General features: G+C 40.9%; 1 protein-coding gene and 1 pseudogene across 1 annotated transcript; both read left to right on the top strand.

Annotated features, from left to right (window-relative positions):
* Window positions 1-1041: 1041 nt before the first annotated feature.
* On the top strand, window positions 1042-11408 carry LOC118658451 (annotated as a pseudogene).
* An 8151-nt stretch (window positions 11409-19559) lies between these two features.
* On the top strand, window positions 19560-19715 carry LOC118657731 (60S ribosomal protein L39-like). The gene has a single exon (XM_036312182.1). The coding sequence runs from the start codon at window positions 19560-19562 to the stop codon at window positions 19713-19715; it is 156 nt and encodes a 51-aa protein (XP_036168075.1).
* The last annotated feature ends 5097 nt before the right edge of the window (window positions 19716-24812 follow it).

Here is a 24812-nt window from a genome sequence, read left to right as displayed (position 1 = left end):
ATAGCTAACAGGTGAAGTAACCCAAGTGTCCATTGACAGATAAATGGATAAACAAGGGGTATGTATAGATAATGGAACTTTGTTCAGCCTTAAAAAGGAAGGAAATTCTGCTACACATGCTACGACATGGATGGACCCTGAGGACACTATGTTAAGTGAAATAAGCCAGTAACAGAAAGACAAATACCATATAATTCTACTATATGAAATATCTAGAATAGTCAAATTTATAGAAACAAAAAGTAGAATGGTGGTTACCAGGGGCTGGAAGGAGGAGGAAATAGGAAATTATTGTTTAATAGGTACAGAGTTACAGTCTGCAAGATGAAAATGTTCTGGACATCAGTGGCACAACAATGTGAATATAGTTATTGCCATTAAACTGTCCACTTAGAAATGGATAAGATGGTAAATTTTATGTTATGCTTTTACCACACTAAAAAATTAATATTTGTATTACACATACCTGCTGTACAGTAGTCCCCCTTATCCATGAGGGATACATTCCAAGACCTCCAGTGGATGCCTGAAACTACAGGTAGTACTGAACTCTCTACATCAGTGATGGCGAACCTATGACACGCGTGTCAGAGGTGACATGCAAACTCATTTTTTTGGTTGATTTTTCTTTGTTAAATGGCATTTAAATATATAAAATAAATATCAAAAATATAAGTCTTTGTTTTACTATGGTTGCAAATATCAAAAAATTTCTATATGTGACATGGCACCAGAGTTAAGTTCGGGTTTTTCAAAATGCTGACACGCCGAACTCAAAAGGTTCGCCATCACTGCTCTATATCTATTTTTTCCTCTACATATATACCTATGATAAAGTTTAATTTATAAATTAGGCAGGGTAAGAAATTAACAACAATAACTAATAATAAAATAGAACATTTATAACAATATACTATAATAGAAGTTATGCAAATGTATCATTGTTAGGTAAAATAAGGGTTATTTGAACACAGGCACTACGATGCCAGGACAGTCATCTGATATGTTACTAAGTGGCTAAGGGCGGGGAGTGTACACAGCATGGATGTGCTGGACAAAGGGATGATTCACATCCTGGGCAGGACGCAGTGGTACCGTAGGAGATTTTTTCATGCTATTCAGAATGGTACACGATTTAAAACATGAATTGTTTATTTCTGGAATTTTCTATTTAATATTTTTTAGACCTGATTGACTAAGGGTACAAAAAATAGAGATAAGGGGGTGACTACTGTTTATAGTATGCATTCATTTTTCTCTTAGAAATGTCATGTTTCAGCCAAGGTCATATCTTAATTACCCCACTTTACAGCCAAATAAAGTGGCCCTCCACTCCTAACCAGTGCCTTGACAAGAATAGGCATAAGATAAAATACCAACACCCAAAAGTAGCTAAGTTAATGACCTTGTGGTACTAAATAGATATTTTTATTGAATATTTCTTATGTGGCTTGGACTATGCTGGTGGGGAACTACAAGAGTACTTCCCTCTTTTTTCTGAGATCAGAGAAAAATGGGTTTGGCCAAGTGAGACTGTAGTTCCAGAGGGGGATTGAGTGGTTGCCTCTGTGGTGCGTGGTTTTCACAATGGCCTTTTCTTAGTGCACAAGACGCCAGTGGCAATGCGCTTGTGCCATGTGGGGAAGCACGGGCTTGGCTGGAATGTCTGTCAGGAGGATTCTCTGAACGGTCGGGTGCCTCTGAGGGGACCTTGCTGAAGGCGGCAGCCCCTACCTTGATTTTTCCAAACAAGTCCGATCCCCCGGGGTGTTTTGCTAGAATCTCTATGTTTAGTCTTCAAAGACCTGACCTTGTAGAAGCATATACTTTCTCAAGAATACTTGCCCTGCTGATTGTATCTAAAGGTTAATTTGAGTTCAAGCTGTTGTTACAATAAAAAGCCAACAAGGCAGGCGAACAAGACTGCTTTTACTACTGAAGTAAAAGAGTCCCTTAGCCCTCTCTTTCACAGAAACCTGTGTCGGAGTCATCTATTCATCCGACGCGCCAGCCTGATGTATGGGCTACATGACTCTATGGCCAACCCTGGGGAAGGGGAGGAAGGCTATTTCCTGCCCGCAGAGAACTTCAAAACAGGGATGGAGGTAGAGCAGGTGCATGGGGCAGGAGAGGTCTCCTTCAGAGAGAAGCCACAGGAGCAGACACATGGAAGTGTGGACACAGGAGAACCAGGCATGAATTCCAAAGGATGAGTGACAGAAATAAACACATCTTAGTCCTTTTTGTACCCCCAGTTGTTGACAATAGATTCTGTTAACCTGAATAAGTTTCAAGAACTTGAAAGCATTTAGATGTGTGTGTCTTGGGTTGAAGAGGAAAGAGTTGGGAGGGTTTACATATACACATACACATACATATACATACAAAAGGAAAGATTATTATCTTGAGAAAAACCTAAACACTGTCGCCTGCCAAGCTGACTCATCTGGCGAGATGTCTGTCCGTAATTACTTTTCCCAGTCACATTCATAGTCACTGTAGGAGTTTCGTCTAAGACAGTCACTGTAGGACACTAAGATCATTTTTTAACAGGAATTTTAGGTCACTTAAGACCAAGCAGTAAGTATTTCAATTAAACAAAAGACATTACAACAATGTCAAAAAGCTCCTACCATATTTAGCTACAATGGAAACATCAAGAGCAAATGTTAAGGGTTAGGATGGCAAGGGAGTTTGCTTTCTAGGAGAGCTGAGGGAAACAATTGTCTCTATTCCCTGACCATTTGGACCCAGAAGAACACGTGCCAGGAAAAGGTCCAGAGGGCAGAAGGTGAGAGCCAAACTGAAAAGTATACAAGAGACAAGCAGCTATGCGCGCCGACACCCCTCCTGACTCCCCAATGACTGCTTGAGCTCGATGCTCCAGACTCCTGCTTTCTAGGGGCACTGCAACAGGACTGCCAGGTTCAAGGGGCCCTGGGGCTCCAGATGACTTTACAGACCTTGAAGAACTGTGTGTGTGTACGCGCGCGCACATTGGTGCCAGAGCTAGCAGAGTGGGAGCTGTCCTGACTCATGGAATCTTTGCCACTCACCATTTCTCAAACCACTAATACGTGCTCAGAAGCAGTTGTAACACCCAATTCCACACTTCAGGAGGAAGCACTGAACTAAAAGTAAGGGAGATAGCCCTGGACAGTGTTGTTCAGTGGATAGAGCCCACAGACTGAAGGGTATAAGGGATCAATTCTGGTCAAGGGCAGGTACCTTTTTTGTTAACCCTCACCCAAGGATATTTCTTCCACTGATTTTTAGACAGAGTGGAAGGGAGGGGGAGAGACAGAGAGAGAAATATTGATGTGAGAGAGATACATCGACTGGTTACCTCCTGCATGCATGCAGGCACCCCAACCAAGGCTGCGTGCACTCGAGATATGAGCCCTTGATTGATACTTGAACCTGGAACTCTTCAGTAAGCAGGCTGACACTCTAACCACACCACTGAGCACACTGGCCAGGAATCCTTTTTTTTAAATACTCACCTGAGGACATGTTTCCATTGGTTGAGAGGGAGAGGGAGAAGGAGAGGGAGAGGGAGAGGGAGAGGGAGGGGGAGGGGGAGGGGGAGGGGGAGGGGGAGGGGGGGGGGGGGGGGGGGGGGGGGGGGGGGGGGGGGGGGGGGGAGAGAAACATCGATTGGTTGCCTCCCTTATGCACCCTGATCAAGTATGGGACCCACAACCTGGGTATGTGCCCTGACCAGGACCACACTCCAACCAACTGAGCCACCCAGCCAGGGTACAGAATAACTTCTTAAAAATAAGATCAACCCCACCTTTTATCTCTCCTACTACTGGCTCTCCCAGCTGATAATCTGATAAAAATCCTGCAAGAGACCCAGCTTGTTCCAGCCTAGCTAGCCACTTCTGTTTTTCACATCATGTATGTTAAACTTTATCTTAAATTGAGAAAATTCAAATTGAGATTAAGTGATAGAATTCCTTCTTGCAATGCCTCATTCTGGCTTCTTTTGTGACTTTTGTGAACCTCACAGCTTTCATTGCAGCGTAACTGCTGCAAGATTTTAGACTTTTGAGGGTGTTGCATAGGGATGTTTGGACTTGGAGAAACTTACAATAGTTTGCATGGGCATGCTTCCAGTTGTTCTTTGTTCAAAGAACTAGCAGCCTATTTGTGCAATTGGAGTGAGAAAGCAAAGATGGAATCATTTATAATTTTTCTTATTGCTTTTGATCACATAGTAAATATAGCAAAACAACAGGGTATTGACAAGACATCATTGTCTTATAATATAAGTGCCTAAGTTCTTTAAAGGCAATGTCTGTCTCTGATTCATTTTTAGCATCTTACAAGGCTAGTTCTGTATCTTACAAATAGTAAATAATCAAAAAATGTTTATGAATTAAGTGAAAATAAGAAAAAATAAACCCCAGTATCCCAAGGTTGTTAGCTATTAGCCAACAGTGCCTGAGCAGAAGGAACGCTCTCACTGGCGTATTATCATCATAAGCTTGCCTGTCTGCTTTTCAACATTAGAAGAAAAGATCTGCTAATCAGAGTTTTGCCTGTATCTGAAAGAAGTTATAGATTTTGTCATTTATTCTGGATTTACTGATGCATTCAGCAAGCTGTTTTGAAAAGCTAGTTGCATTTATCAACCTGGGAAGAAAAGGGGGCATTATATTCTAGCCTTTGGGAGTAAAGATCTACTGATCTCTTGACCCAACAGCAGTGGTCCAGGAATTTTGAGCTGCCTTGCCTGGAGCAGTAATGGATTTGCATCTATCCAGCTACATTCCCGCACTCACACATCTGCCCCATCACCATTGTGCTGACGGTTAGTTAAAAGCATTTTTTGAAGCAATAGCTGGACTTCGGGTTACACTCTGGACAAATAGATAAGATCAACATAATTGGTCTATCTGACTATTGAACCTGCTCTCATGACCTCACCAACATCATGTTCTGTATATAAATATGCATCATGTTCCTACTTTTCTCCCTCCCTCCCTTCCTTCCTTCCACAAATAGGGTTGAGCCAGACACTGTTTTAGTCACTGTGACTACAGGGGGAGCAAGAAACCCCAAATTCCTGCCTTCATGGAATTTATATTGTCTCATGGAAAGAGAAACAATAAAGAAGGTAAATAAATTACATTTATAGCAGATCAAATGATGATGAGAAAAGTAGAGGAGGGGGTCATGGATTCCTGAGAGGGGTCATGGCGGCATTAAACAGTGTGTTCTGGTAGGATCTCACTGAGCAGACATTTAAGCAAAGAACTGAAAAAGGTAAAAAGCTGGCCACAAAGCAGAGTCCTTTGTATCAAAAGGAAATGGCCTTTGGGAATAAATGGCAGACCCTCCTTACTTGGCTGTATGGTGATCAGTGAGTCAAGTATGCATCAAGAAGTATTCAATGATTTATCTTTGGCAAAAAGACAAAAAATAGACATCTGAATATTCTCCGCCTCCCCCTGACTTGATCCTCAAAGACAATGGTGAAGAATGCACACTCTGACTCTCCATGGAAAAAGAATTTCTGAAACAATGAGGTGAGATGACTCCTATAGTCATGGGTCTGAAGCTGAATGACCCTCCCCCTTACACAGCACCCAGATAAAACTCAAGGGTGGAGTTCCACTTCTTCATACAGGAAAGAATCTTATTGGGCCTGATGCACAATTATCTAAACAAGTTTTCAAATTTTCAATCAATAAAAGGGAAGGGTGGAGAGGGAAAAAGAGAGTGAACTCGAGCAGAATTTACAGAGAAGAATGCACGTTTTTGTTGAGCAAGTCTAGATACACCCATGGCAACCAGAAGCTGTCAGGATAACCCCATAGGTGAGGTCTATGTTTGCCTGCATGGGTCGAATGTGCAGGTGTTAGCAAGCGAGTCCCTCTAGGAGAAGGAAGGCATCCAAACCTCTGCTGCTATCAACATTTTCATATTTAACAGCATTGGTGAGTGGCTGCTATAAAATAGATTCTGTAAAAAATGCTAGAAATGCAAACATAAGTAACACACAGCTCTTGGCAGGTTTATAGGAGCTCGCCCACCATGAGTTGATCTGATTCCCAGCCAAACTACACTGAGTACCACTAACTAGCATTCTTTGGTTTAGAACTCTTGGCTCTATATAATCACAAATTAGGATAATAGTGGGAAATATAATGTCTGTGTCAGATATATATATATAAAAACAACTCAAACATAACTTGAATAGAAGCTGGAATCCAAAATAAATGGGATCTTACATCTCATGAATAACACAGGGCAAGAAAGCCTTTCTTATATGTTTGCTTGGCGTGAACATGAATCGTATGAGGAATATTTTAAGTTAATATGTGAATGTCCTGCTGAGTTATCCATCTTCAGTAGGGAAGAGAGATGATAATCACATGCTCTGGAACAATATCCTTCCAGCCCCAACAACTATCTATCATTTGTTGAAACTACTTTTACATGTTTCCCAACAAAAGTCAGATTCAAGTCTTGTAACCAAAAACACAGCCAAAAATGAGGCCAATGCCTTTTGCCACTTTTACACACATGTCACATAACATTCATGGCCCTGGGAAAGGAAAAAGTTTTCCCTATGCCTCATAGGTTATCTGCCTGGGGCCCTGTAAGTGAGATGGCTAGAAGGCTGATTACTAAGAGAAAAACAAACACAAGTTTATTAACATGTGCAGCCATGCATACACACGGAATACTTAGTGATGAGTAACTCGGAGGTGGTTAGATCCTGTGTTTATATACCATCTTAATGAAAGAACAAGAAAGTTTTAGAGAAATGACAAGGCAAAGGAAAAAAGCTTTGTTTATAGGGTGGCAATTTGTGGGAGGGTAAATACAGTAGGGGTCAAAAGTAGGTTTACAGTTGTTCGTATGGAAAATAATACAATAACTAATAAATAATAATACAAGAATAAACTCTGTTTCGCATAATTGCAACCCTAAACCTACTTTTGCCCTAGTAGAGTTTGTTTTGTACATTCCTTAGGTGCTATCTCTGGGCTGATAAGAGTCTAGAGTTATCTCTGGTGATTAACTTCTATCTCTCCTGGTAGAGAGGGATGGGGAGACACCTTTACAAATTATGTCCTGCATTTTTAGGCAAAAAGGGAGAAGACAGAGAACTTTTCTTCTATCTGCTTCTTCTCAGTTGCTTTCAGTTCAAAATAATCTTTATGCTACAGTGGCATATTTTGGGTTGGTATATTCTGATACTCTACACCTCATGACACACAGATTCTAGTTATGACCCTATGACTAACCACGTGTTTTTCCTGCCTCTACAAAAAATTCACCCCATTTGTAGATGTATTTCTGAGGTCTAGGTTTCCAATCTTTGAAAACAACACAAAACAAAAACACCATGCTGCCTAACTTTTCACCAGACCGATGCGTTGCAGGATCTGTGCCCATTCTCCTAGTTATAGTCAGGTCTTGATTATTGCACTAAGTGGAGTATTTCTATGGGTAACTTTAAATGGCAGGTTTAAAATGATATTTACTTTAAAATGGAATAGCACTTAGTGATAGAGCTAGCTGATATTCTAGTAATAAATTCTATTTGAATTTACTTCAAAGATAATAGTGAATGTTTACTAGGAAGATCTGACTCCAAAATTTCTTAGTTTCCCGGGCTCCCTTGACCAACCTTTTCCAGTTCTCTATCCCATGTTTTCTCACTGAAGGTTGGGTTTGCTTTCCCTGAAACTTTCTGACAGTAAAAAGGATGATGAAGTATTTGGGTATCAGGACAATATAAATAGAAGGAAGTTAGATATTGACCAGCCGAACAGCTGCCAGAACCAATAAAGAGTAACAATAAAAAATTTTGATAGATTAACAGAAAAGAAAGGAAAGAACATTTTCAAGATTTGTTCTGGTTTTAGTAGAAAGCGCTATACAAACAGATAATCGGAAAGTGCCTTGCCTTTTATTAGCTGTCTGACTTGACCAAGTTTCTTAAGCTCTCTGATCTTCAGTGATTTTCCTTCTGTAAAATGGGAAGAATAAGCCTCACTTTTCCATATTGTGAGAATTAGACATATCTTTAAAACACCTTGTTCAAGACTGACAGCTGTCAGAGGGGAGGAGGATTGGGGGGCTGGGTGAAAAAGGTGAAAGAATTAAGCAAAGAAAAAGAAATACCTCAGAGACACAGAAGATAATAGCACGGTAATGACCAGAGGGAAAGGGGGTGGGACGAGGTAAAAGAAGGTAAAGGGGGGACAAAGTGTGGTAGAAAGAGACTTGACTTAGGGTGGTGAACACACAATGCACTATACAGATGATGTATTATAGAACTGTACACCTGAAATCTATGCAATTTTATTAACCAATGTCACCCCCTAAATTCAAGAAAAAATGTTAAAAACACCTTGTTCAGCGACAATTCGTGGTTAACTCCAGAACAGTGCCCAGCATTTGGTATTTAATAGTTATTGAATGAATGGCAACTACAACAACAACAATAATAATATAGAAAACTTTGTAAAAAAAAAAGTAGGAATACATAAAATAAAATTATCAGATTTTTAGGTAATGTATTACTACATTTTATGCAATTCTGAAATAGTCCGAGTCACCAATATTTGGGCCAAGGGATACCAAAAGACAAACAGCTCCATTTTGGTACTGAAATGATTAATTCCATACTCTAAGAGAGAAGCATCTTACCCAAAACTGTGGTGTTTTCTGAAAGAACTGGAATTTTTAAAAGAATTCCAGGAAACCAGAGGCCTCAAGGTAGTGAATCATAGAGAAAGGAATCACCATTTTCTGACCAGAGGTGGATTCTCTAATGTTAAGAAAAGGTCAGAGACTTTCCATTACCTTAACTCAAACTGACCTCTTCTGAGGACAAAGCCAAGTATGACTCAGGGAAACCCTGGAGGCTTGGCCAGTGAGAAAGTGTCTCTTTCTGCCGTTGACATAGATTTCTTATATGGGCTTAAACTTGTGGCTGCTCTGGATCTCCTTCCTGAAAGAAATTATTCTTTGGCCTTTTCTTTATTTCAATCTTAATTTCATGTGGGTATTTACTACTTCCTTGCCTAAGATTTTTGTGACCAGAAGTAGTATACATACAAATACATGCATATACTACTGTGTGTGCAGGAGCATGTTTTGGTCTCTTGCTCTTTCCATTGAATAGCAAAGTACCATGACCTTTTTCCTCATGTTTCTTCTGCTCCTCACATGAAATTGGGGTGACCCTCAGCCCAGTTCAAAGTACCATGAACTTGTCTTTGTCTATTCTCTGAATGTAATCCCTGAGCTTTCTCGTGACAAAAATAGCAAGTCCAGAGATCTGTTTTCCCTCTGCATGAAGCATTCGAAGGTCCACAGTGCACAGGAGTGACTCGAGGAGGAGGATCAAGCTAACACCACAGTCTGTGGCACAGGGGCCTTGGCTGCTGATGAAAGCTCATCTTGGAGAGTTGCAGCCAAAAGGCAGACCTAGGGAAAGTAATTTATTCTTGTGGTAGCCAAGGGGCCTGGAGGCTTGACCCTGTGGGTCAGTATTACTCACAGGAGAGGGACTTTCAATCAAACTAGCCTGGACCTGCCTGCTGAGAGTCCTTTTGCTTCTCTATTGCCTCATAGAGCTAAGGTTTCACAAGTTCTGGCTCCTGAGAAGCAGTGTGCTAAAGGCTGAGAGGTCTGCAGTGAGAAGTGTCTCAGAACACTTGTGTTGAGTCCTCTGGGACAACACCAAGAAGGTGAAGAGGTGCCCACATCCTCGAAGCCACCTCCAGGGCAGTGCTAGAGCACTATCCTCTACACCTACCGCTTCTACGGATGCAAAGTCAATGCCTTCCACAACAGTGTTTATGGGGAAAGGCCATCTCCAGCACCTTCTGCCATTCCAGGACCCTCATGCCCTAAAATTCCTGGTCCTGACGATCTCTTAGTGATCAAATTCTTTCTGTTCATGTTCAGAGTTCCTTCTCAGACTGCAACATGGCCCTAGGAGTGGTTGGCCAAGACGTTTCCATCTTTTCCTGCAGTGATGTCCTCACAACGTTTATAGACACTTAAAACATCCAAGTTCTGGTTACACGCCTCTCCCAGAATAATGGCCAGCTCGCCCCACACTTGAAGGACTCAGTAAGGTCACCTAAATGATTCAGTAAAGTCACTTAAGTGACTCTTCCCAGAACAAGAAAAACCTTTTCAAAGTGATATTGCCCACCAGGACAACAGAGTCTATTCACGCCATACTTATGTAAGGGAGGAGACCACTTATGTGTTTCTTCCCCTACCAACAATGACCCGCGTCACTGCATTTTCTGCCCTACACTCATTATACACTGAAACAGCTGCCGGCTTCTGTTTAGGGTACCCACAACTGATGCCCAGTGCTTTGTTGGTTTACTTCGCACTGGCAGCCTGTGTGTTGGCTTCTCAAGTCTGTATATTAAGCGCAAAGCTAAATGCACCCATGTCTTTGCCTTCAATCAGTAAAAATGACAGCGTGTTTAAATATATGAACACACAATGTTGACATATCCCACTGGCAAAATCTGAAATGTAGTTTTTGCCTTTGCTTAGTAAAGCTTCCTGAAAACCATGATCTTAACTATATTTGATAGAATATACCTCATAGGTAGGAGGAAAATATATGAGCTGAAGAGTTAATGTCATGATACACTTATACCTAAGTTCCATAATGCTAAGAAAACCACAATCACATTTTGATAGAAAGTAGGGAATTATGGTAGAATCCCACCATAATATGACAAGTGGGGGTCCAAAAAGGTGTACTATAGACTGGGTAAGATGGGCAGTTTCGTTACTTGCATTACTACAAGGTAAATAAAATGACTTGGCTCCCCGCTCCCATCCTCTCCCCCTCCCGCAAAGCACCACTTACCACCACGCCCTCCCTCCAGCTCTGGGCTCCTGCTAAGCCAGATGCCTCTGTTGGCTCCTTCCGGCAGCCATCATCATCATCATCATCATCATCATCTACCCAGAACTCATTAGCCAGGATGAGGTGTTCTCCCATATCTACAAGTCCAGGAGATTGCAGATAGGCTGTGCCTGGAGGTAGAGGGGAAGATGGTCAGTAGGACAGAGGATGACAATGATGACTTGTTTATTGGTGGAAATGCCTCTGCTGAAGGCCCGGAGGGTGAAGGTACGGAAAGAACAGTAATCACTGGAGTTGGTACTGTCATGAACTATCATTTATAGGAGACCAGCTTCACAAAAGAAGCCTATAAGGAGATTCCATGAAATCAAAGGGGACGTGGAGTCCAGAGACCAGAAGAGAAAAGTCTTTTATGACAGGGGCTGCAGAACAAATCCAGCACATCCTTGATAATTTCAAAAACTACCAGGTCTGGATTGGTGAAAACATGAATCCAGATGACCCTGTATTGATTTTCTTTAAAAACGGTTAGAAATGGGAAAATGTTAAGTTTGGCAACTTGGGTCCATCACCTGTCATCATTCCTGGCTGCCACACACGTGGACTAGGACAAGTAGGACTATAGCATCTTGAGCTCTTCATTTATTTTTATCTTGATTTCTTTGGAGCAGAGGCATTTTTTTTTTTTTGATAGTGTATTTTTATTGCTTTCAGAGAGGAAGCGAGAAGGAGAGAGATAGAAACATCAATGATGAGAATCATTGATTGGCTGCCTCCTGCATGTCCCCTGCTGGGGATCAAGCCCACAACCCGGGCATGTGCCCTTGACTGGAATCAAACCCAGAACCCTTCTGTCTGCAGGCTGACGCTCTATCCCAGCTGTGGGCAAACTACGGCCCGCGGGCCGGATCCGGCCCGTTTGAAATGAATAAAACTATTGAAAAAAAAGACCATACCCTTTTATGTAATGATGTATACTTTGAATTTATATTAGTTCACACAAACACTCCATCCATGCTTTTGTTCCGGCCCTCCAGTCCAGTTTAAGAACCCATTGTGTCCCTCGAGTCAAAAAGTTTGCCCACCCCTGCCACTGAGCCAAATCAGCCAGACCCAGGCATTGTTTTTCAGAAAAAAACATATTTTGTAGGTTGTCTAAAAATAAAATGCATTTTAAATAAAAATAAAATAAAAATGTACCTATCCTGCCCACCAGGAGTTATCCTAAGGAATCCTTAGTGTGATCCAAGTCCATCCAGATCTCTGTTGCATTTTGGAGCTACTTGGTGGGAATTCCTGCTCCCATCCCCCCACTAGCCAAATATAAGTGAGGTCTGATGTTGGCTGGGACTTCCAGGACAGTGAGAGTGACTCCCGGAATCTACTGCCCTCTGGAAAGCTGTTCCATCAACCCCACCTGAAAGAATTGACCCATGGAATACTGCAGACCTGTGCTCTGGTTTCCTGCTTGCCAATCGGTATTATTCGAGGTTTCCCTATCAAACTTCATGCTCCCCTCTATAGTCTCAGCCCATTTCCCAGAATATAAAAACATTAACCCACTTGCATTTGGAAATTGAGACTGAATGGAGCAGAGGAGCTAATTGGATTGTATGCAAATTTGCATCATCCTGGGGTGTATCATGGGATTTTACTCTATTGTAGCCCTGTGTGCTCGTCTCCCACACCCACATCCTAAACTCCCACCTACGACCAGAGGCAAATAAATACTTCCCCCATCATTTAGAGCAGCTTTTAGTCCACATCCTATGGTAATGCATACGATCCAACAATAAACCAATAACAGCAGGGCCAAGAATTTATGTCAAGTGTGTCAATCCCATGAATAATAACTCACATCTTCTGATAGCTGGTGCAAACATTTAAAGAGGAATGATGGCCCCTGCTCTTCAAAACTCCTAAAATCACATAATATTAAATGAATGGTTTCTTAGAAGCCAAAGACAATTACCAGAAAAACTTTCATAAAGCAAATTTTTGAGCTGTGGCTGGCAGTGAGGGGTTTTGTCTGGAGAGAGATTGCATTACATTACCACAGTAATAATTAGGCACAAAAAATGTCATTTCTGAGCCAGTGGTGAAACTAAATGTCTGGATGTCAATATAAATAGACACCAGGATATGATACAGGGGGTTGAAAATATCATTGAGATTGTGGGTGTTTTGTTGGCAAAACAAAGACATTGGGCAAGCACATATGTTGTTCCGGTGAGCCACAGGCTGCCAGAAATCAAAGCTCAAGTGTAGGAGTGCATGTTTTCTCTTCAGTGAGGGGGCAAAAAAGCACGGGTACTTTCCAAGCTGGTAAACCAAACATTCGTTAGGTGGGAACACTGATACATATCAGTACAGGTGCAGTCACACACTTTTCTCCAGGGGCAGGGGAGTGGGAAGGAACTATGTGTTCCAGGGTGGGGAGGAGGCCAATGGAATCCATGCTTATCACGAACAACCTGCTTAAAGAGATGTTACCGTCCATCCCTAAGAGTGAGATTTTCAACCTCGAGTGAGTTCAGAAATCAGAGATGACTCTAAATACCTAATGACTTTGTGAGCTGCTGAAAATAATTTTAAATGAAGAAGGTAGCTTTAAAAATAATTTCTAAAGGGCTTTATCCTCCTCCATTCCTCTGAGCTACATGCTAGGCAGTGAGAGCCAGCAATGAGAACTGGCTCACTGTGCCATTGCAGAGAGCTGTTTGTGGAACTTCTATGGACCAGTGTAAGGCTGTGGTGAGGTCTGGATGCCTCTCCTCAGCTCACTCACCTAGCAGGGTTCCCAGAAGGACAAGTGCAGTAGTTCACAGTCAAGTTGCACTATCATTAGCTGTATGGCTCCCACCTCTGAATTCCCAAAGCAACTCAGGGGAAGACAGTGTAGTAGGGATGGTTTGATCTATTTCTCAGTGTACATACTGCCTCCCCCCTCCCCACTCCCCCACCCCATGAAGAAGTCTCACTGTTTTATAACAATTAAACATTACCTACAAGTATATGGACAATTCTCACTAACTTACAATTTAAACCATCACTTGAAAGTAATTGTTCACAAAACCTACAAATGAATGGCCTCCTAAGGCCTCCTCAGTAGAACCATGACAAAACTTTGTCAAGCTCCCATAGGGGCCTGAAGCCAACCAACGGTTTCTCTAGAGCAGTGATGGCGAATCTATGACACGCGTGTCAGAGGTGACACGTGAACTCATTTTTTTTGGTTGATTTTTCTTTGTTACATGGCATTTAAATATAGAAAATAAATATCAAAAATATAAGTCTTTGTTTTACTATGGTTGCAAATATCAAAAAATTTCTATATGTGACACGGCACCAGAGTTAAGTTAGGGTTTTTCAAAATGCTGACACGCCGAGCTCAAAAGGGTTGCCATCACTGCTCTAGAGTGTCCCCAAGATAACTGGAAAATAAAAATAAACACATGAGTTGCAATAACCAAATCTTAAAATTCTAACTTCATATGAATACGTAGCCCCGTTGATATAGCCATATTCCAATTTACAAGCTCTTCAAACTATCCTATTCAATCCAGCAAACTTTGTGTGGTTCCTCTAGGACAGGTGCTATGCTTGATTAACAACAGTATTAAAATAGTCTGTAATATACTTGAAAATATTCTTAAGGTAAGCTATAGCATCTTTTTAAAAATATGTTTTTATTTATTTTAGAGAGAGAGGAAGGGAGAGGAAAAGAGAGATAGAAACATGGATCTGCTGCCTCCTGCAGGCCCCCTACTGGGGATTGATCCTAAAACCCAGGCATGTGCCCTGACCGGGAATCAAACCAGCAATCTCTTGGTGCATGGGACGGCGCTCAATCCACTGAACCACACTGGCCAGGAAGCTATAGCATCTTAATATTATGTATCAGCTCAGGGATGATCAAACCACATTCCAGAGGGGCAACTACAGTTCATTCTGTTGTCTGAATCTCAAGATTGACAACCTACCCCTGCTAATCAGCATCCGGAATGTCAGAAACAAACCTCTGGTGTTTAACACTGTTGGCTGGCATGATGAATGTTGAATGTTAGATATCACACATCATTGATGAAACTAATGCAAGGTTATAAATATTTTAGAGACTCTCTCCCTACTGTTGCATGAATAGAAGCAAACAAAGACTTAGCCTTCACCTTAGGAGGCAGAGCTCAAAGCTTGATCCCTAAATGGTCTGAGGTCTACCTGTTGGTTATGATGATTTTTGTGGCCTGATGAATGCAACAGGAGTAAAGATTCCTGCTCTGGAGTGCAGTGCCAGTCTCTAAGCAGATAAGGTAAATTTCAGGGCACTTAAGATGACAGAAAGCTGGGGTTTCATTGAATTTACAGAACTGTACAGTTCTGGATCCGCTTGCTAGTCAGTGTATGGCTAATAAATGTCTGCATATATTATAGAATTTGGTTTGAGAATTGTTTTCATTATGATCTAGTAGCAAGGCCGAGAACGAACTAATTCTCATCCACAGTAGCCAACTTCTCAATGGCTACTGTTATCCTCCAGAAAGAACCTAGGAATTGTGTATGACCACATTGACTTAGATCAATTGCAATACATAGGCTCTACTTTCAAGGAACCCACAGAGGAGTTTCCACAGGCCTGACTGCCACTCACCAGAGTCTACCAGAGGTCCAACAGACTGACCAATCAATAGCCAGTGTCCCCATTAAGTCAAGGAGTTGATAAAAGATACTGATAGATACAGGGATGGGCAAAAGTAGGTTTACAGTAGTTTGTATGGAAAAAGACATACAGGTTATGATTATTACAATAGTTTTATAAAGAATGTCACAATTTGCCCAGCTGGCATGGCTCAGTGGTTGAGCTTTGACCTATGGACCAGGAGGTCAGGGTTCAAGTCCGGTCAAGGCACATGCCTGAGTTGTGGGCTTGATCCCCAGTGTGGGGCGTGCAAGAGGCAGCCGATCAAAGGTTCTTTCTCATCATTGATGTTTCTATCTCTCTCTCCCTCTCTCTTCCTCTCTGAAATCAATAAAAACATATTTTTTTAAAAAAAGGTCACAATGCAACTGTAAACCTACTTTTGCCTACCCCTATATGTTAGACTATTAAGCTTTCTTTAGTCAATAACCGAATGAAGATCAGTTACTCAGCTTTTCTTTTATGGGTCAGGAACATACATCTTGGAAAAAAACTATATACTTCCACATTCCCTAAGAGATAACTAACTCTTCTTTTAAAAGTTTGTGGAGAGGACAATCTTACAGTTTGTTGTGGGTCCAACATTCAAAGCATCAGAGAGGTTTGTGTTTGTTTGATTTTTGGTTATCAATATGTTCTCATTGTTTGTTTGTTTTTATTGTTTAAAGTATTATATATGTCTCCCTTTTCCCGATTGACACACTTCCCCTGCCATTCCTACCCCTAAGGGTAGACCCCCGCCGCCCCAGTGTCTGTGTCCATTGGTTATGCTAATATGCATGCATACAAGTCCTTTGGTTGATCTCTAACTCTCTCTCCCCTGCCCCTTGTCTCAGGATCTATTTTTGTTCATCAGTTTATGTTCATCATTATATCCCACATATAAGTGAGATCATGTGATATTTATCTTTCTCCGACTGGCTTATTTCGCTTAGCATAATGTTCTCCAGTTCCATCCGTGCTGTTGCAAATGGTAAAAGTTCCTTCTTTTTTATAGCAGCATAGTATTCCATTGTGTAGATGTGCCACAGTTTTTTCATCCACTCATCTGCTGATGGGCACTCAGGCTGTTTCCAAATCTTAGCTATTGTAATCGTGCTGCTATGAACATAGGGGTGTATATATCCTTTCTGATTGGTGTGTCTGGTTTCTTGGGATGTATAGAAAGCCTTTCTTGACATCTGTCCTAAACTTTGCTCTTCACAGGTAAAGAAAGAATCTGAATGGCGAAGGTAAGGATAGAAGGTCTTGTATCTCAATGTTCAGTTCTAGGTTTCTCTCTCCTCAAAAGCTTTTGGTCTTTAAGTTGCATTTTTTTCTTTGTCTCCCCCCCCACCTTACACACCCCCCAACCTTAAAGCTGGGTCACTGAAGTCCCATGATAGGGGCATAGGGGCTCTCCTGGCAGCTGTCCTTTGAAATAAATTGCTTGTCGGTATAACTTAATAAGGAAACACAAGCCAAAATGTAAGCCTTTTATTACACCAAAAATGCAGCCTTAATTATAAAAGTGTGAGTAACGGTCCCTTGGCTGACTCGCTCTCTGGCCGAGATTGGCAAGGCATCATGGTCCTGCTACAAGCTGTAATTTACAGGACTGTAAACTTCCCTTCCCTCCATTTCCTCCTCCTTAGCCGTCCCATCAACCACCTCAGTTTTTAAATATAAAGCTGTCCTTTTTGGTCATAGTACATGGCTAGTTATAGTAAGTCTCTCTTGATACTCAGCCAGACTTTGATGATTTTTTTAAAGGTACCAGTTAAGAATGCCATAAATTAAGAATTAGAGAAAAATTCTCTTGCTCCCTTTCCCATAAGTACAAAAATAAAGTTAAGAAGTCTCTTTATTTCCCACCCCCACAAAGGTATATTTTGCTTCAAATAGCTCTTCTTCCTTAAGCTTGAAATCAGTAGCCAATATTTATCCATCATGCATTTTTCTGAACACATGTTCTCTGGTGGGTATCATACTGCAGTGGAGTTAAAAAAGATTGAGCCTGGTTGGTGTGAGTGTGACTCCGACTGCCAAGTGTGTGAAGTTTGGGGACCAGAGAAATGACGGCCTGGTAGATCTAAGGACACTCACTGTAAGCCAGACTTCGGCCAGAGCTTCATTTATTATCTGATCTATACTCATGTGTCCTCTTAAGGGGGCCATGATTATGCTTTATGTCTGTGGGGGTCATGTAAACTTGGACCCTAGGTCCAACAATACCTCACAATGTCTGGTTATTACTTTCTCCCCAATACACTGTTATTCGAGTAAATGGTGGTAGGTCTCTGGGAAAAGATTAGAGTAAGCATTACAGTGTATACTTGCCATAATAGGGTGTACACTTGCCAAAATAGGGTGTGTGTGTGTGTGTGTGTGTGTGTTCATGTAAAGAACTAGGTTGTAACTCCAGAAAAAAAAATAGATTATGAAAGAAAATATTTCCTTACCTGACTCTATATAAAATAATACTGACAGTCATTACATGTAAAACAAGTTATTATTCCAGCCAAAGAAAGTGATATAAGTATAATGATAGGGTGAAGGAACAGACGTTGGGCCAGAGTATTGCCTATGAGCTGCCACTTCAGCTTTCCCTTCAGTAGGCCATTCCAACACTCAGTCAACTCCCTTGTGTGCTGGCTCATCATGAGGAGGTTAAGCCACTTCTGCACTTTCATAAGGTTCAGAACAGCCTGGAGAGTCAAAATCTATAGGAGCATCTCCCAGATGTCCTCATCTCATGTGTCAGGGACTCGGGTTTGTCCAGCCAGAGCAATGACTACCTTGGTTGAGTTTCCAACCATCTTTGAAGTTTATCCAGTCAGAACATCAAATTCTACACTTGATCTTCAGCCTTTTCTGTGAGTCCATTGCATGAGATGAGGGCTTCTTTGAAAGCTACCAAAGAGACACTCCAGCTTTTACACTTTTTTTTCAATTTGTTGATTGCCTTTTCATTATCAATCTGTAGTTTCACTGCAATTTAGAAAAAAAAAAAACCCACCCAATTCTATTATTATTGTATTTTTCATCTCTCTCCCCTACCTCCCCCACCTCTCCCCTACACCCCCCTCGCCCCCCCCACACACACACACATTTCAAATGCCCAAAACATCTTATTGACCATTGCATTGTCCTCTGCCAACATATCCTAGCCCATTATTTGTGAACACTTTATCCATTGGCCTGCTACCTTGTTCCAGAGCTGACTGTACACTAACTGGAACTAGGAACTGATTCTGCACTACCAACCAGGGAGTGGGTAAGTAAGCTGGCTCCTACATCCACCTTATTGCCTGCTTTCTTGGACCACTTCTGACACTAGGCTGGATTCCCTAGAAAACAGATGTGAGCTTGACTGGGAATAAAAAGTTTATGGGAAAGAACACTTGTAAAATGAAGGGGATGGGCATGAGATTAGGCAGGATAAGAGTCAGACCTCAATGTAGATGTGACAAAACTCTGCCAACCCAAAGAGAGCCCTGGGGTGGGGCTGTGAGAGGAGTCCTGCAGATAGCCAGGCCCTTTTACCATCTTTTCATGTGCTCATAAGCCAGGGTTGCCAGAGGAGAGTATGAGCTCAGCCACCCTGCTTTGCTCAGTCATTCACTATAAGCTTCCCCAAGAAAAGGATAACCTTGATTTGAATGCTGATCTAGACCCGGAAAGAGTTAACTGCAGTGAGTCTTTCCTTAAAGGAGCTGAGCCATGCTTTGTATCTGCCACTGCCTGGTTCTTATCCTGAGCTTATATTCTGGTGAGGGAAATACATGTAAGCATATGATTGCTATGCAATATGGTATGCAAAACTGTACAGGGGTCAACTCAAATTAGCTAAGTAGAGGAGTGAATGGGCGAGATAGAGCAGGAATGAAGACTCACCCTGGGGTCTTGATCATTTTCTTGTCCCCGTCATTTGGCATGTCAACTTGAAAAGTTGAAATAAGGCTCCTCTCCTCTGCCATTGTGGTGTGTGTGGTTGACTTCTTCGCCATGTCTTCTCACAAGACTTTCAGGATCAAGAGATTCCTGGCAACAAAACAAAAGCAGAATCAGCCCAATCCCCAGTGGATTCGGATGAAAACTGGTAATACAATCGGGTACAACTGCAAGAGGAGACATTGGAGAGGAACCAAGCTGGGTCTATAAAAAAAAATGCGCATGAGATGGCTCACATATTTATACTGTATCCAGTTGCTTGCACCTTACTATATCACTAAAAAGATCACTACTAGCTAGACAGCTGGGTGTGTCTTATTGGGAAATTATTGAAAGGATGATTTTTCTCTTTGTTAATATTTTTCTGCTGCTGTATAAATATGACATCTTTTTTTAAAAAATAACAATTGAAATAAAACCATACTGTGTGTAACATGCGTATTCACAGAGGGTCAATTTATCTTTTAGTCCCTAAATGAAAATAACTAAAGCAAGGCTTGGCATCCTCCAACCACAAATGGTGAAGTATTTAGCCAAAGTGAAAACTAATTTGATTTTTCATGGAGTTATAACAGAAAGCCAAGAAAATGTCTTAGTGCAGAATGCTCTATGCTTAGTCAATTTGAAGAATTTAATAAATTTTCTAACAATCATCATAAAGGTTTTTACCAAGAGACTATGCTTGCATGGTCCTTGTAACTGAAAGAAACTTTACTGTGGAATGTATTTGAAACTGGGATAGTTCATAAATCACTCTAACTTCTAGATTTATCATCATCTAGAAAAATTCAACCTATTCCTTCCGAATGCAACTGCTAGAGTCATTATAAATTTACTTGATCTTTTTTCCTCCATTGGAATTTTTAAATTGCAGGAGAACATACTTCAGTTGAAGAAAAAGAAATAGTAACAGATCATCTCTGCTTTAGAGGAAGACTATCAGTTTTGTGACTTCCCAGATGCTTCAATGGATATCTTCATTTCAATCTGGGCAACTTGCTTCTCCTTACATGTGTAGAGTCATTAGCCTTAAGAATTCAAATACATTTAATGCATAGATCACAATTCTCTACAATAATTTGTTTTACCATTGAATAATTACAATATAGCACACCAAGAAGGAGATAAGTGAACTCCAGTGTGACTTAGCTACTATCACGATCCTTTTGAATTAAATGATTAGATCACTGTAAAGGATTTCACCTGGAGTTTTTACAAAGAAATCATTCTCATCTTGGTCCTCCAGATTGGTTTCCCCTCCTTATTTATTGAATAGGATATATGTATATATTCTATAAAAATATCTTTGGTTATAAATGTATATTCCTGAAAGATTATTTTTAAAAAATCTATCAAGTAATAATGGATGGATAATGGATTTCAGGATCTAAAAGATCTCGAATATTTGAAATTTGCATGAGTTCACTAAGATAAAACTACTCACAAATGAACAATTCTGACTTTTCTACAGTAACAGCATTCTAAGTCAGCCAGAAGCCAGGGTACTATGGCTAGTTTCCTCTGAGGAACCTGTAAGTCATGATACTCAAAAGAACTGCCCCTACAAGTACTTAGCCAATGCAATGGAAACAATCTATTATTTTCTTAATCATATTTTCATTTATAGGATTCCCTGGCCTTGAATATTCTACTTGACTTTAATAGTGTAGCCTTCTCAAATAGTGTGCAAGAAAACTACAGACAGTCTACAGATTCACATGTCCATCTGGGTTTGATTTAGTTAATCTATCAAGTACTTGTGTGCAATTTTTTCAGACACATGGTTTTGCTTCTCTTCTTTTTAAGTAAGTTCTGTTTACTTAGGCATACGTTGCAAATTAGCTCTTAAAATATGGCAAATGAAATAAAGAAATCCTTTATAGTAGAACGAAGTCTAATGTGAATTTCATTACTGATTCATAAGACAGACCAATCCCAGAATTTTATATAAATTCTCAAGAAAATATATTTGTTAAATTTAAAAACACTTTCCCCTGCACTTTCTTGTTCCTTGGCATGTAGTGTTGCCACTGAATCTTTTGGGCATCTCAGATATCTGGAGAATGTTGAGCTCAGATACATTCTTGGCCATAGAAAAGGTGGGCACCCTTAATCTTTTCCCAGTTTCTTCAGTCGCTCCATAACCCAAAACCCTATTGTGAAAGAATTATTATTAAAGCACCCACTTAAACTTCTAGTTGTAAGAATTTTATTAATTAGGCTCATGGGTCAGTTCATTGACTTCACCATGAGGCAACATTAGTTTGTAGCATTTAAACTTATCCAGTTAACACATTTTAAAACGCTGTTGTGAGAATACATGTTATGAATAATAAATACTTTAATCATTATGCAGAGAATATTGAGGGCTTTCTTTTCTTTTTAATCAATCCCATCAAAAAGGAATGAACTATAGCCCTAACCAGTTTGGCTCAGTGGATAGACTGTCGGCCTGCAGACTCAAGGGTCCCAGATTCGATTCCGGTCAAGGCCATGTACCTTGGTTGCGGGCACATCCCCAGTAGGGGGTGTGCAGGAGGCAGCTGATTGATGTTTCTAACTCTCTATCCCTCTCCCTTCCTCTCTGTAAAAAATCAATAAAATATTTTTTTTTAAAAAAAAAGGATGAACTATAAACATTTTTAAATAGAATAAATTGTCTCTCAGGAAGCTTATCCATTTTCCACCATCTAGACTTTGCTGATAATTTTTAAATCCATGCCCCCACACACATTTCTCCAAGGTAGTCCAGCCTCTTGTTTTCAACCATCTTCATTGTGACTTAACCTGGATATGACTAGGACGCATAATAATGACTCCAAAAGGAGTCATATTATCAATTATAACATGTCAAGAACGGTGGGACGCTTACACTCGATACTCAAAGTGTGGCTGAGCATCAACAGCGTTGGCAGGATCAGGGAGCTTCTTAGAAATGCGGAACCTCAGGGCCTACACCGGACGTACTGAATCCTGATCTACATTCTAATGTGATCTTTAGGTTATTTTCCAACGCCTTACAATTTGAGAAGCCCAGGATCAAACTGCATGAATTTTAGGGTCTGACCATTTCCCGTTTATTTTCTAGTTCTGTGACTTACTGACCATGAGCAAATAAGTTAGCCTCTCTCTCAACTTCCTCATCTGTAAAATAAGAATAATGAGACTTATTTGAAAAAGTTGTTACAAACATATCTCCAAAAAAAAGTGTTTTTGAATGTGGGAGGGAGAGAAATAAGTTAGCTATATAGACTATTAGGTGGAATAGTCAAATATTGACAATTTCATACAATTCAACCTGAGTAAGTGAAGTAAGCTCTTAATAAACTATAGGTAATTATCTGTATTAGTATCCTACGGCTGTTGTAACCCACTACTGTAAGCCTGGTGGCTTATAATAACAGTAATTTATCTCTCACAGTTCTGGAGGCCAGAAGTCTGAACACATGGTGCTGGCAGGATTGGTTCCTTCTGGAGGTTCTGAGGGAAAATATGTCCCATCCATCTGGCCTACCTTCTGATGACTGCCCACAGTCCTTGCCATTTTTTTGGCTTGTAGATGAATCACTCCAGCCTCTCCCTCCATCATCACATGGCCTTCGCCTCTCTGTGTCTCTGTGTGCCTTCCCCTCTTCTTATAAGGATCCCTATCATTGGACTTAGGGCCCACCCTAAATCCAGTATAACCTCATCTTGAGATTCTATTTCCAAATAAGGTCACATTCTGAGATTCTAGGTGAACATAAATTTTGGGAGGAGATACTATTCAACCGCACTACAGGATCCTTCCTCCCTCCCTTTCAGTGATACCGGTAACACCAATCTTAAAAACTCAAGAGTTATTTTTTACTCTTCACTCTCTCATTTCTTAAATTCAGTTGTGCCTAGGTCTAGCGATTTCCTTCTTTAAAATGCTTCTCAGCTTTTAGTAACATGGAGCAAGGCTTGTGTTTTAAAGCTAAGCAAAAATAAAGCAGGGCATAACAGAGCCAAGGCTGGAAAGGCTCCACCTTTAGGTGATAATGGCTCCAATGGCACAGGGCTTGGTAGGCTTACAACATCTTTGTTAGCAAAAGGCACCCTTTCTCTGGGCCAATGCATTTCTGCTTTCAATACCCATTTACTCCCCCTAAACAGAATTGCTGTATCTAATACCTCCTACTAAGAAGAAGGAAGCATAACACTTTCTAGGCTTCTTTTGGGTTCCAGAACACCGTATGCCACACTGCTTCATTCCATTAACAAAGTGGCACAAAATGCTGCCATATTTAAGGGGGATCAAGAGCAAGACAGGGCTCTGCAGCGGGTCTGGAATACAGCGCTCTGCAGCTTGGACCACATGATCTGGCAGACATCATGGTGATGGAAATACCAGTGAAGAAAAAGAGATGTAGGGTAGAGTTTATGGCAAGCCCAGCTGGGAGAATGTCAGTGTAGACATTCTCCAGAGTTCTGAAGCAATACCATTCAATCTGCAATGGAGAATTACATACACACCTTTTGAAAAAGGCTCTTAGGGTGCTACTGAGCCATGGTAAGGAGAGGAATGGTTGTGTATGAAACACCAAAGTGATTATGAATCTCCAACGTGCAACATGAGCTGGAGCCTACTGAACCTGCCAAACTGTAAAGTCATGAGGATTCAGCATCAAGCCATCATAAAATGGAAATATACATCCAAGCTTGAGCATCAGCAGGGCCACAGGGCACAGCAAGCTGCGTGAGCAGGGAGCCAGACCCCCATGTTAACAGTCACAGTTCACCAGCATCTAACCCCCAGATCATACCTCTGGTTGTATCAGGAAAGACAGAGGGAGTCCTGTATGATCCAGTGAAAGAGGAAAAAATCCCCAAGTTTAGTTTATAGATAAATTGGTTCAGCATGTGCAAGCCAAACGTTGTATGGCAGCTGTGTTACATTCCCACTCAAGAGTGACTTTGAGAGACAATTGCAAAGGAAAAATCTTCTCAATGGGTACAATATTATCAGAGTGGTACACATATTCACTTTCTGTGAAAGAAGAAGCAGCCTGAGATGGAATATATATGATCTCTGGGAGTACAAAGTGGCTTTTCTGGCTAACTAGAGACCCAGAAGGAAAATGATTAAAGCTTGGAATTTAATCTTCAAAGCAAGGAATTCTAGGCTAAAGGCATGAGCTAAGTATATGGAATTGCATTGAAGTATGTAGATAACCAAGTAGGCAAAAGAAGTTGGCCCATTTATGTCAGCTAGCCTTTATCAGTGTCTACTGTGGTGTTGGCAAAATGCATGCACAAAGTGGCCAGAGCAGCTGAAACAGAGAT

This window comes from Myotis myotis, unplaced genomic scaffold (genome assembly GCF_014108235.1).
Source record: "Myotis myotis isolate mMyoMyo1 unplaced genomic scaffold, mMyoMyo1.p scaffold_m19_p_6, whole genome shotgun sequence".
In the NCBI taxonomy this organism is placed as follows: domain Eukaryota; kingdom Metazoa; phylum Chordata; class Mammalia; order Chiroptera; family Vespertilionidae; genus Myotis; species Myotis myotis.
Note: the sequence above shows the minus strand (reverse complement) of the source record. Positions and strands in the feature narration are given on the sequence as shown.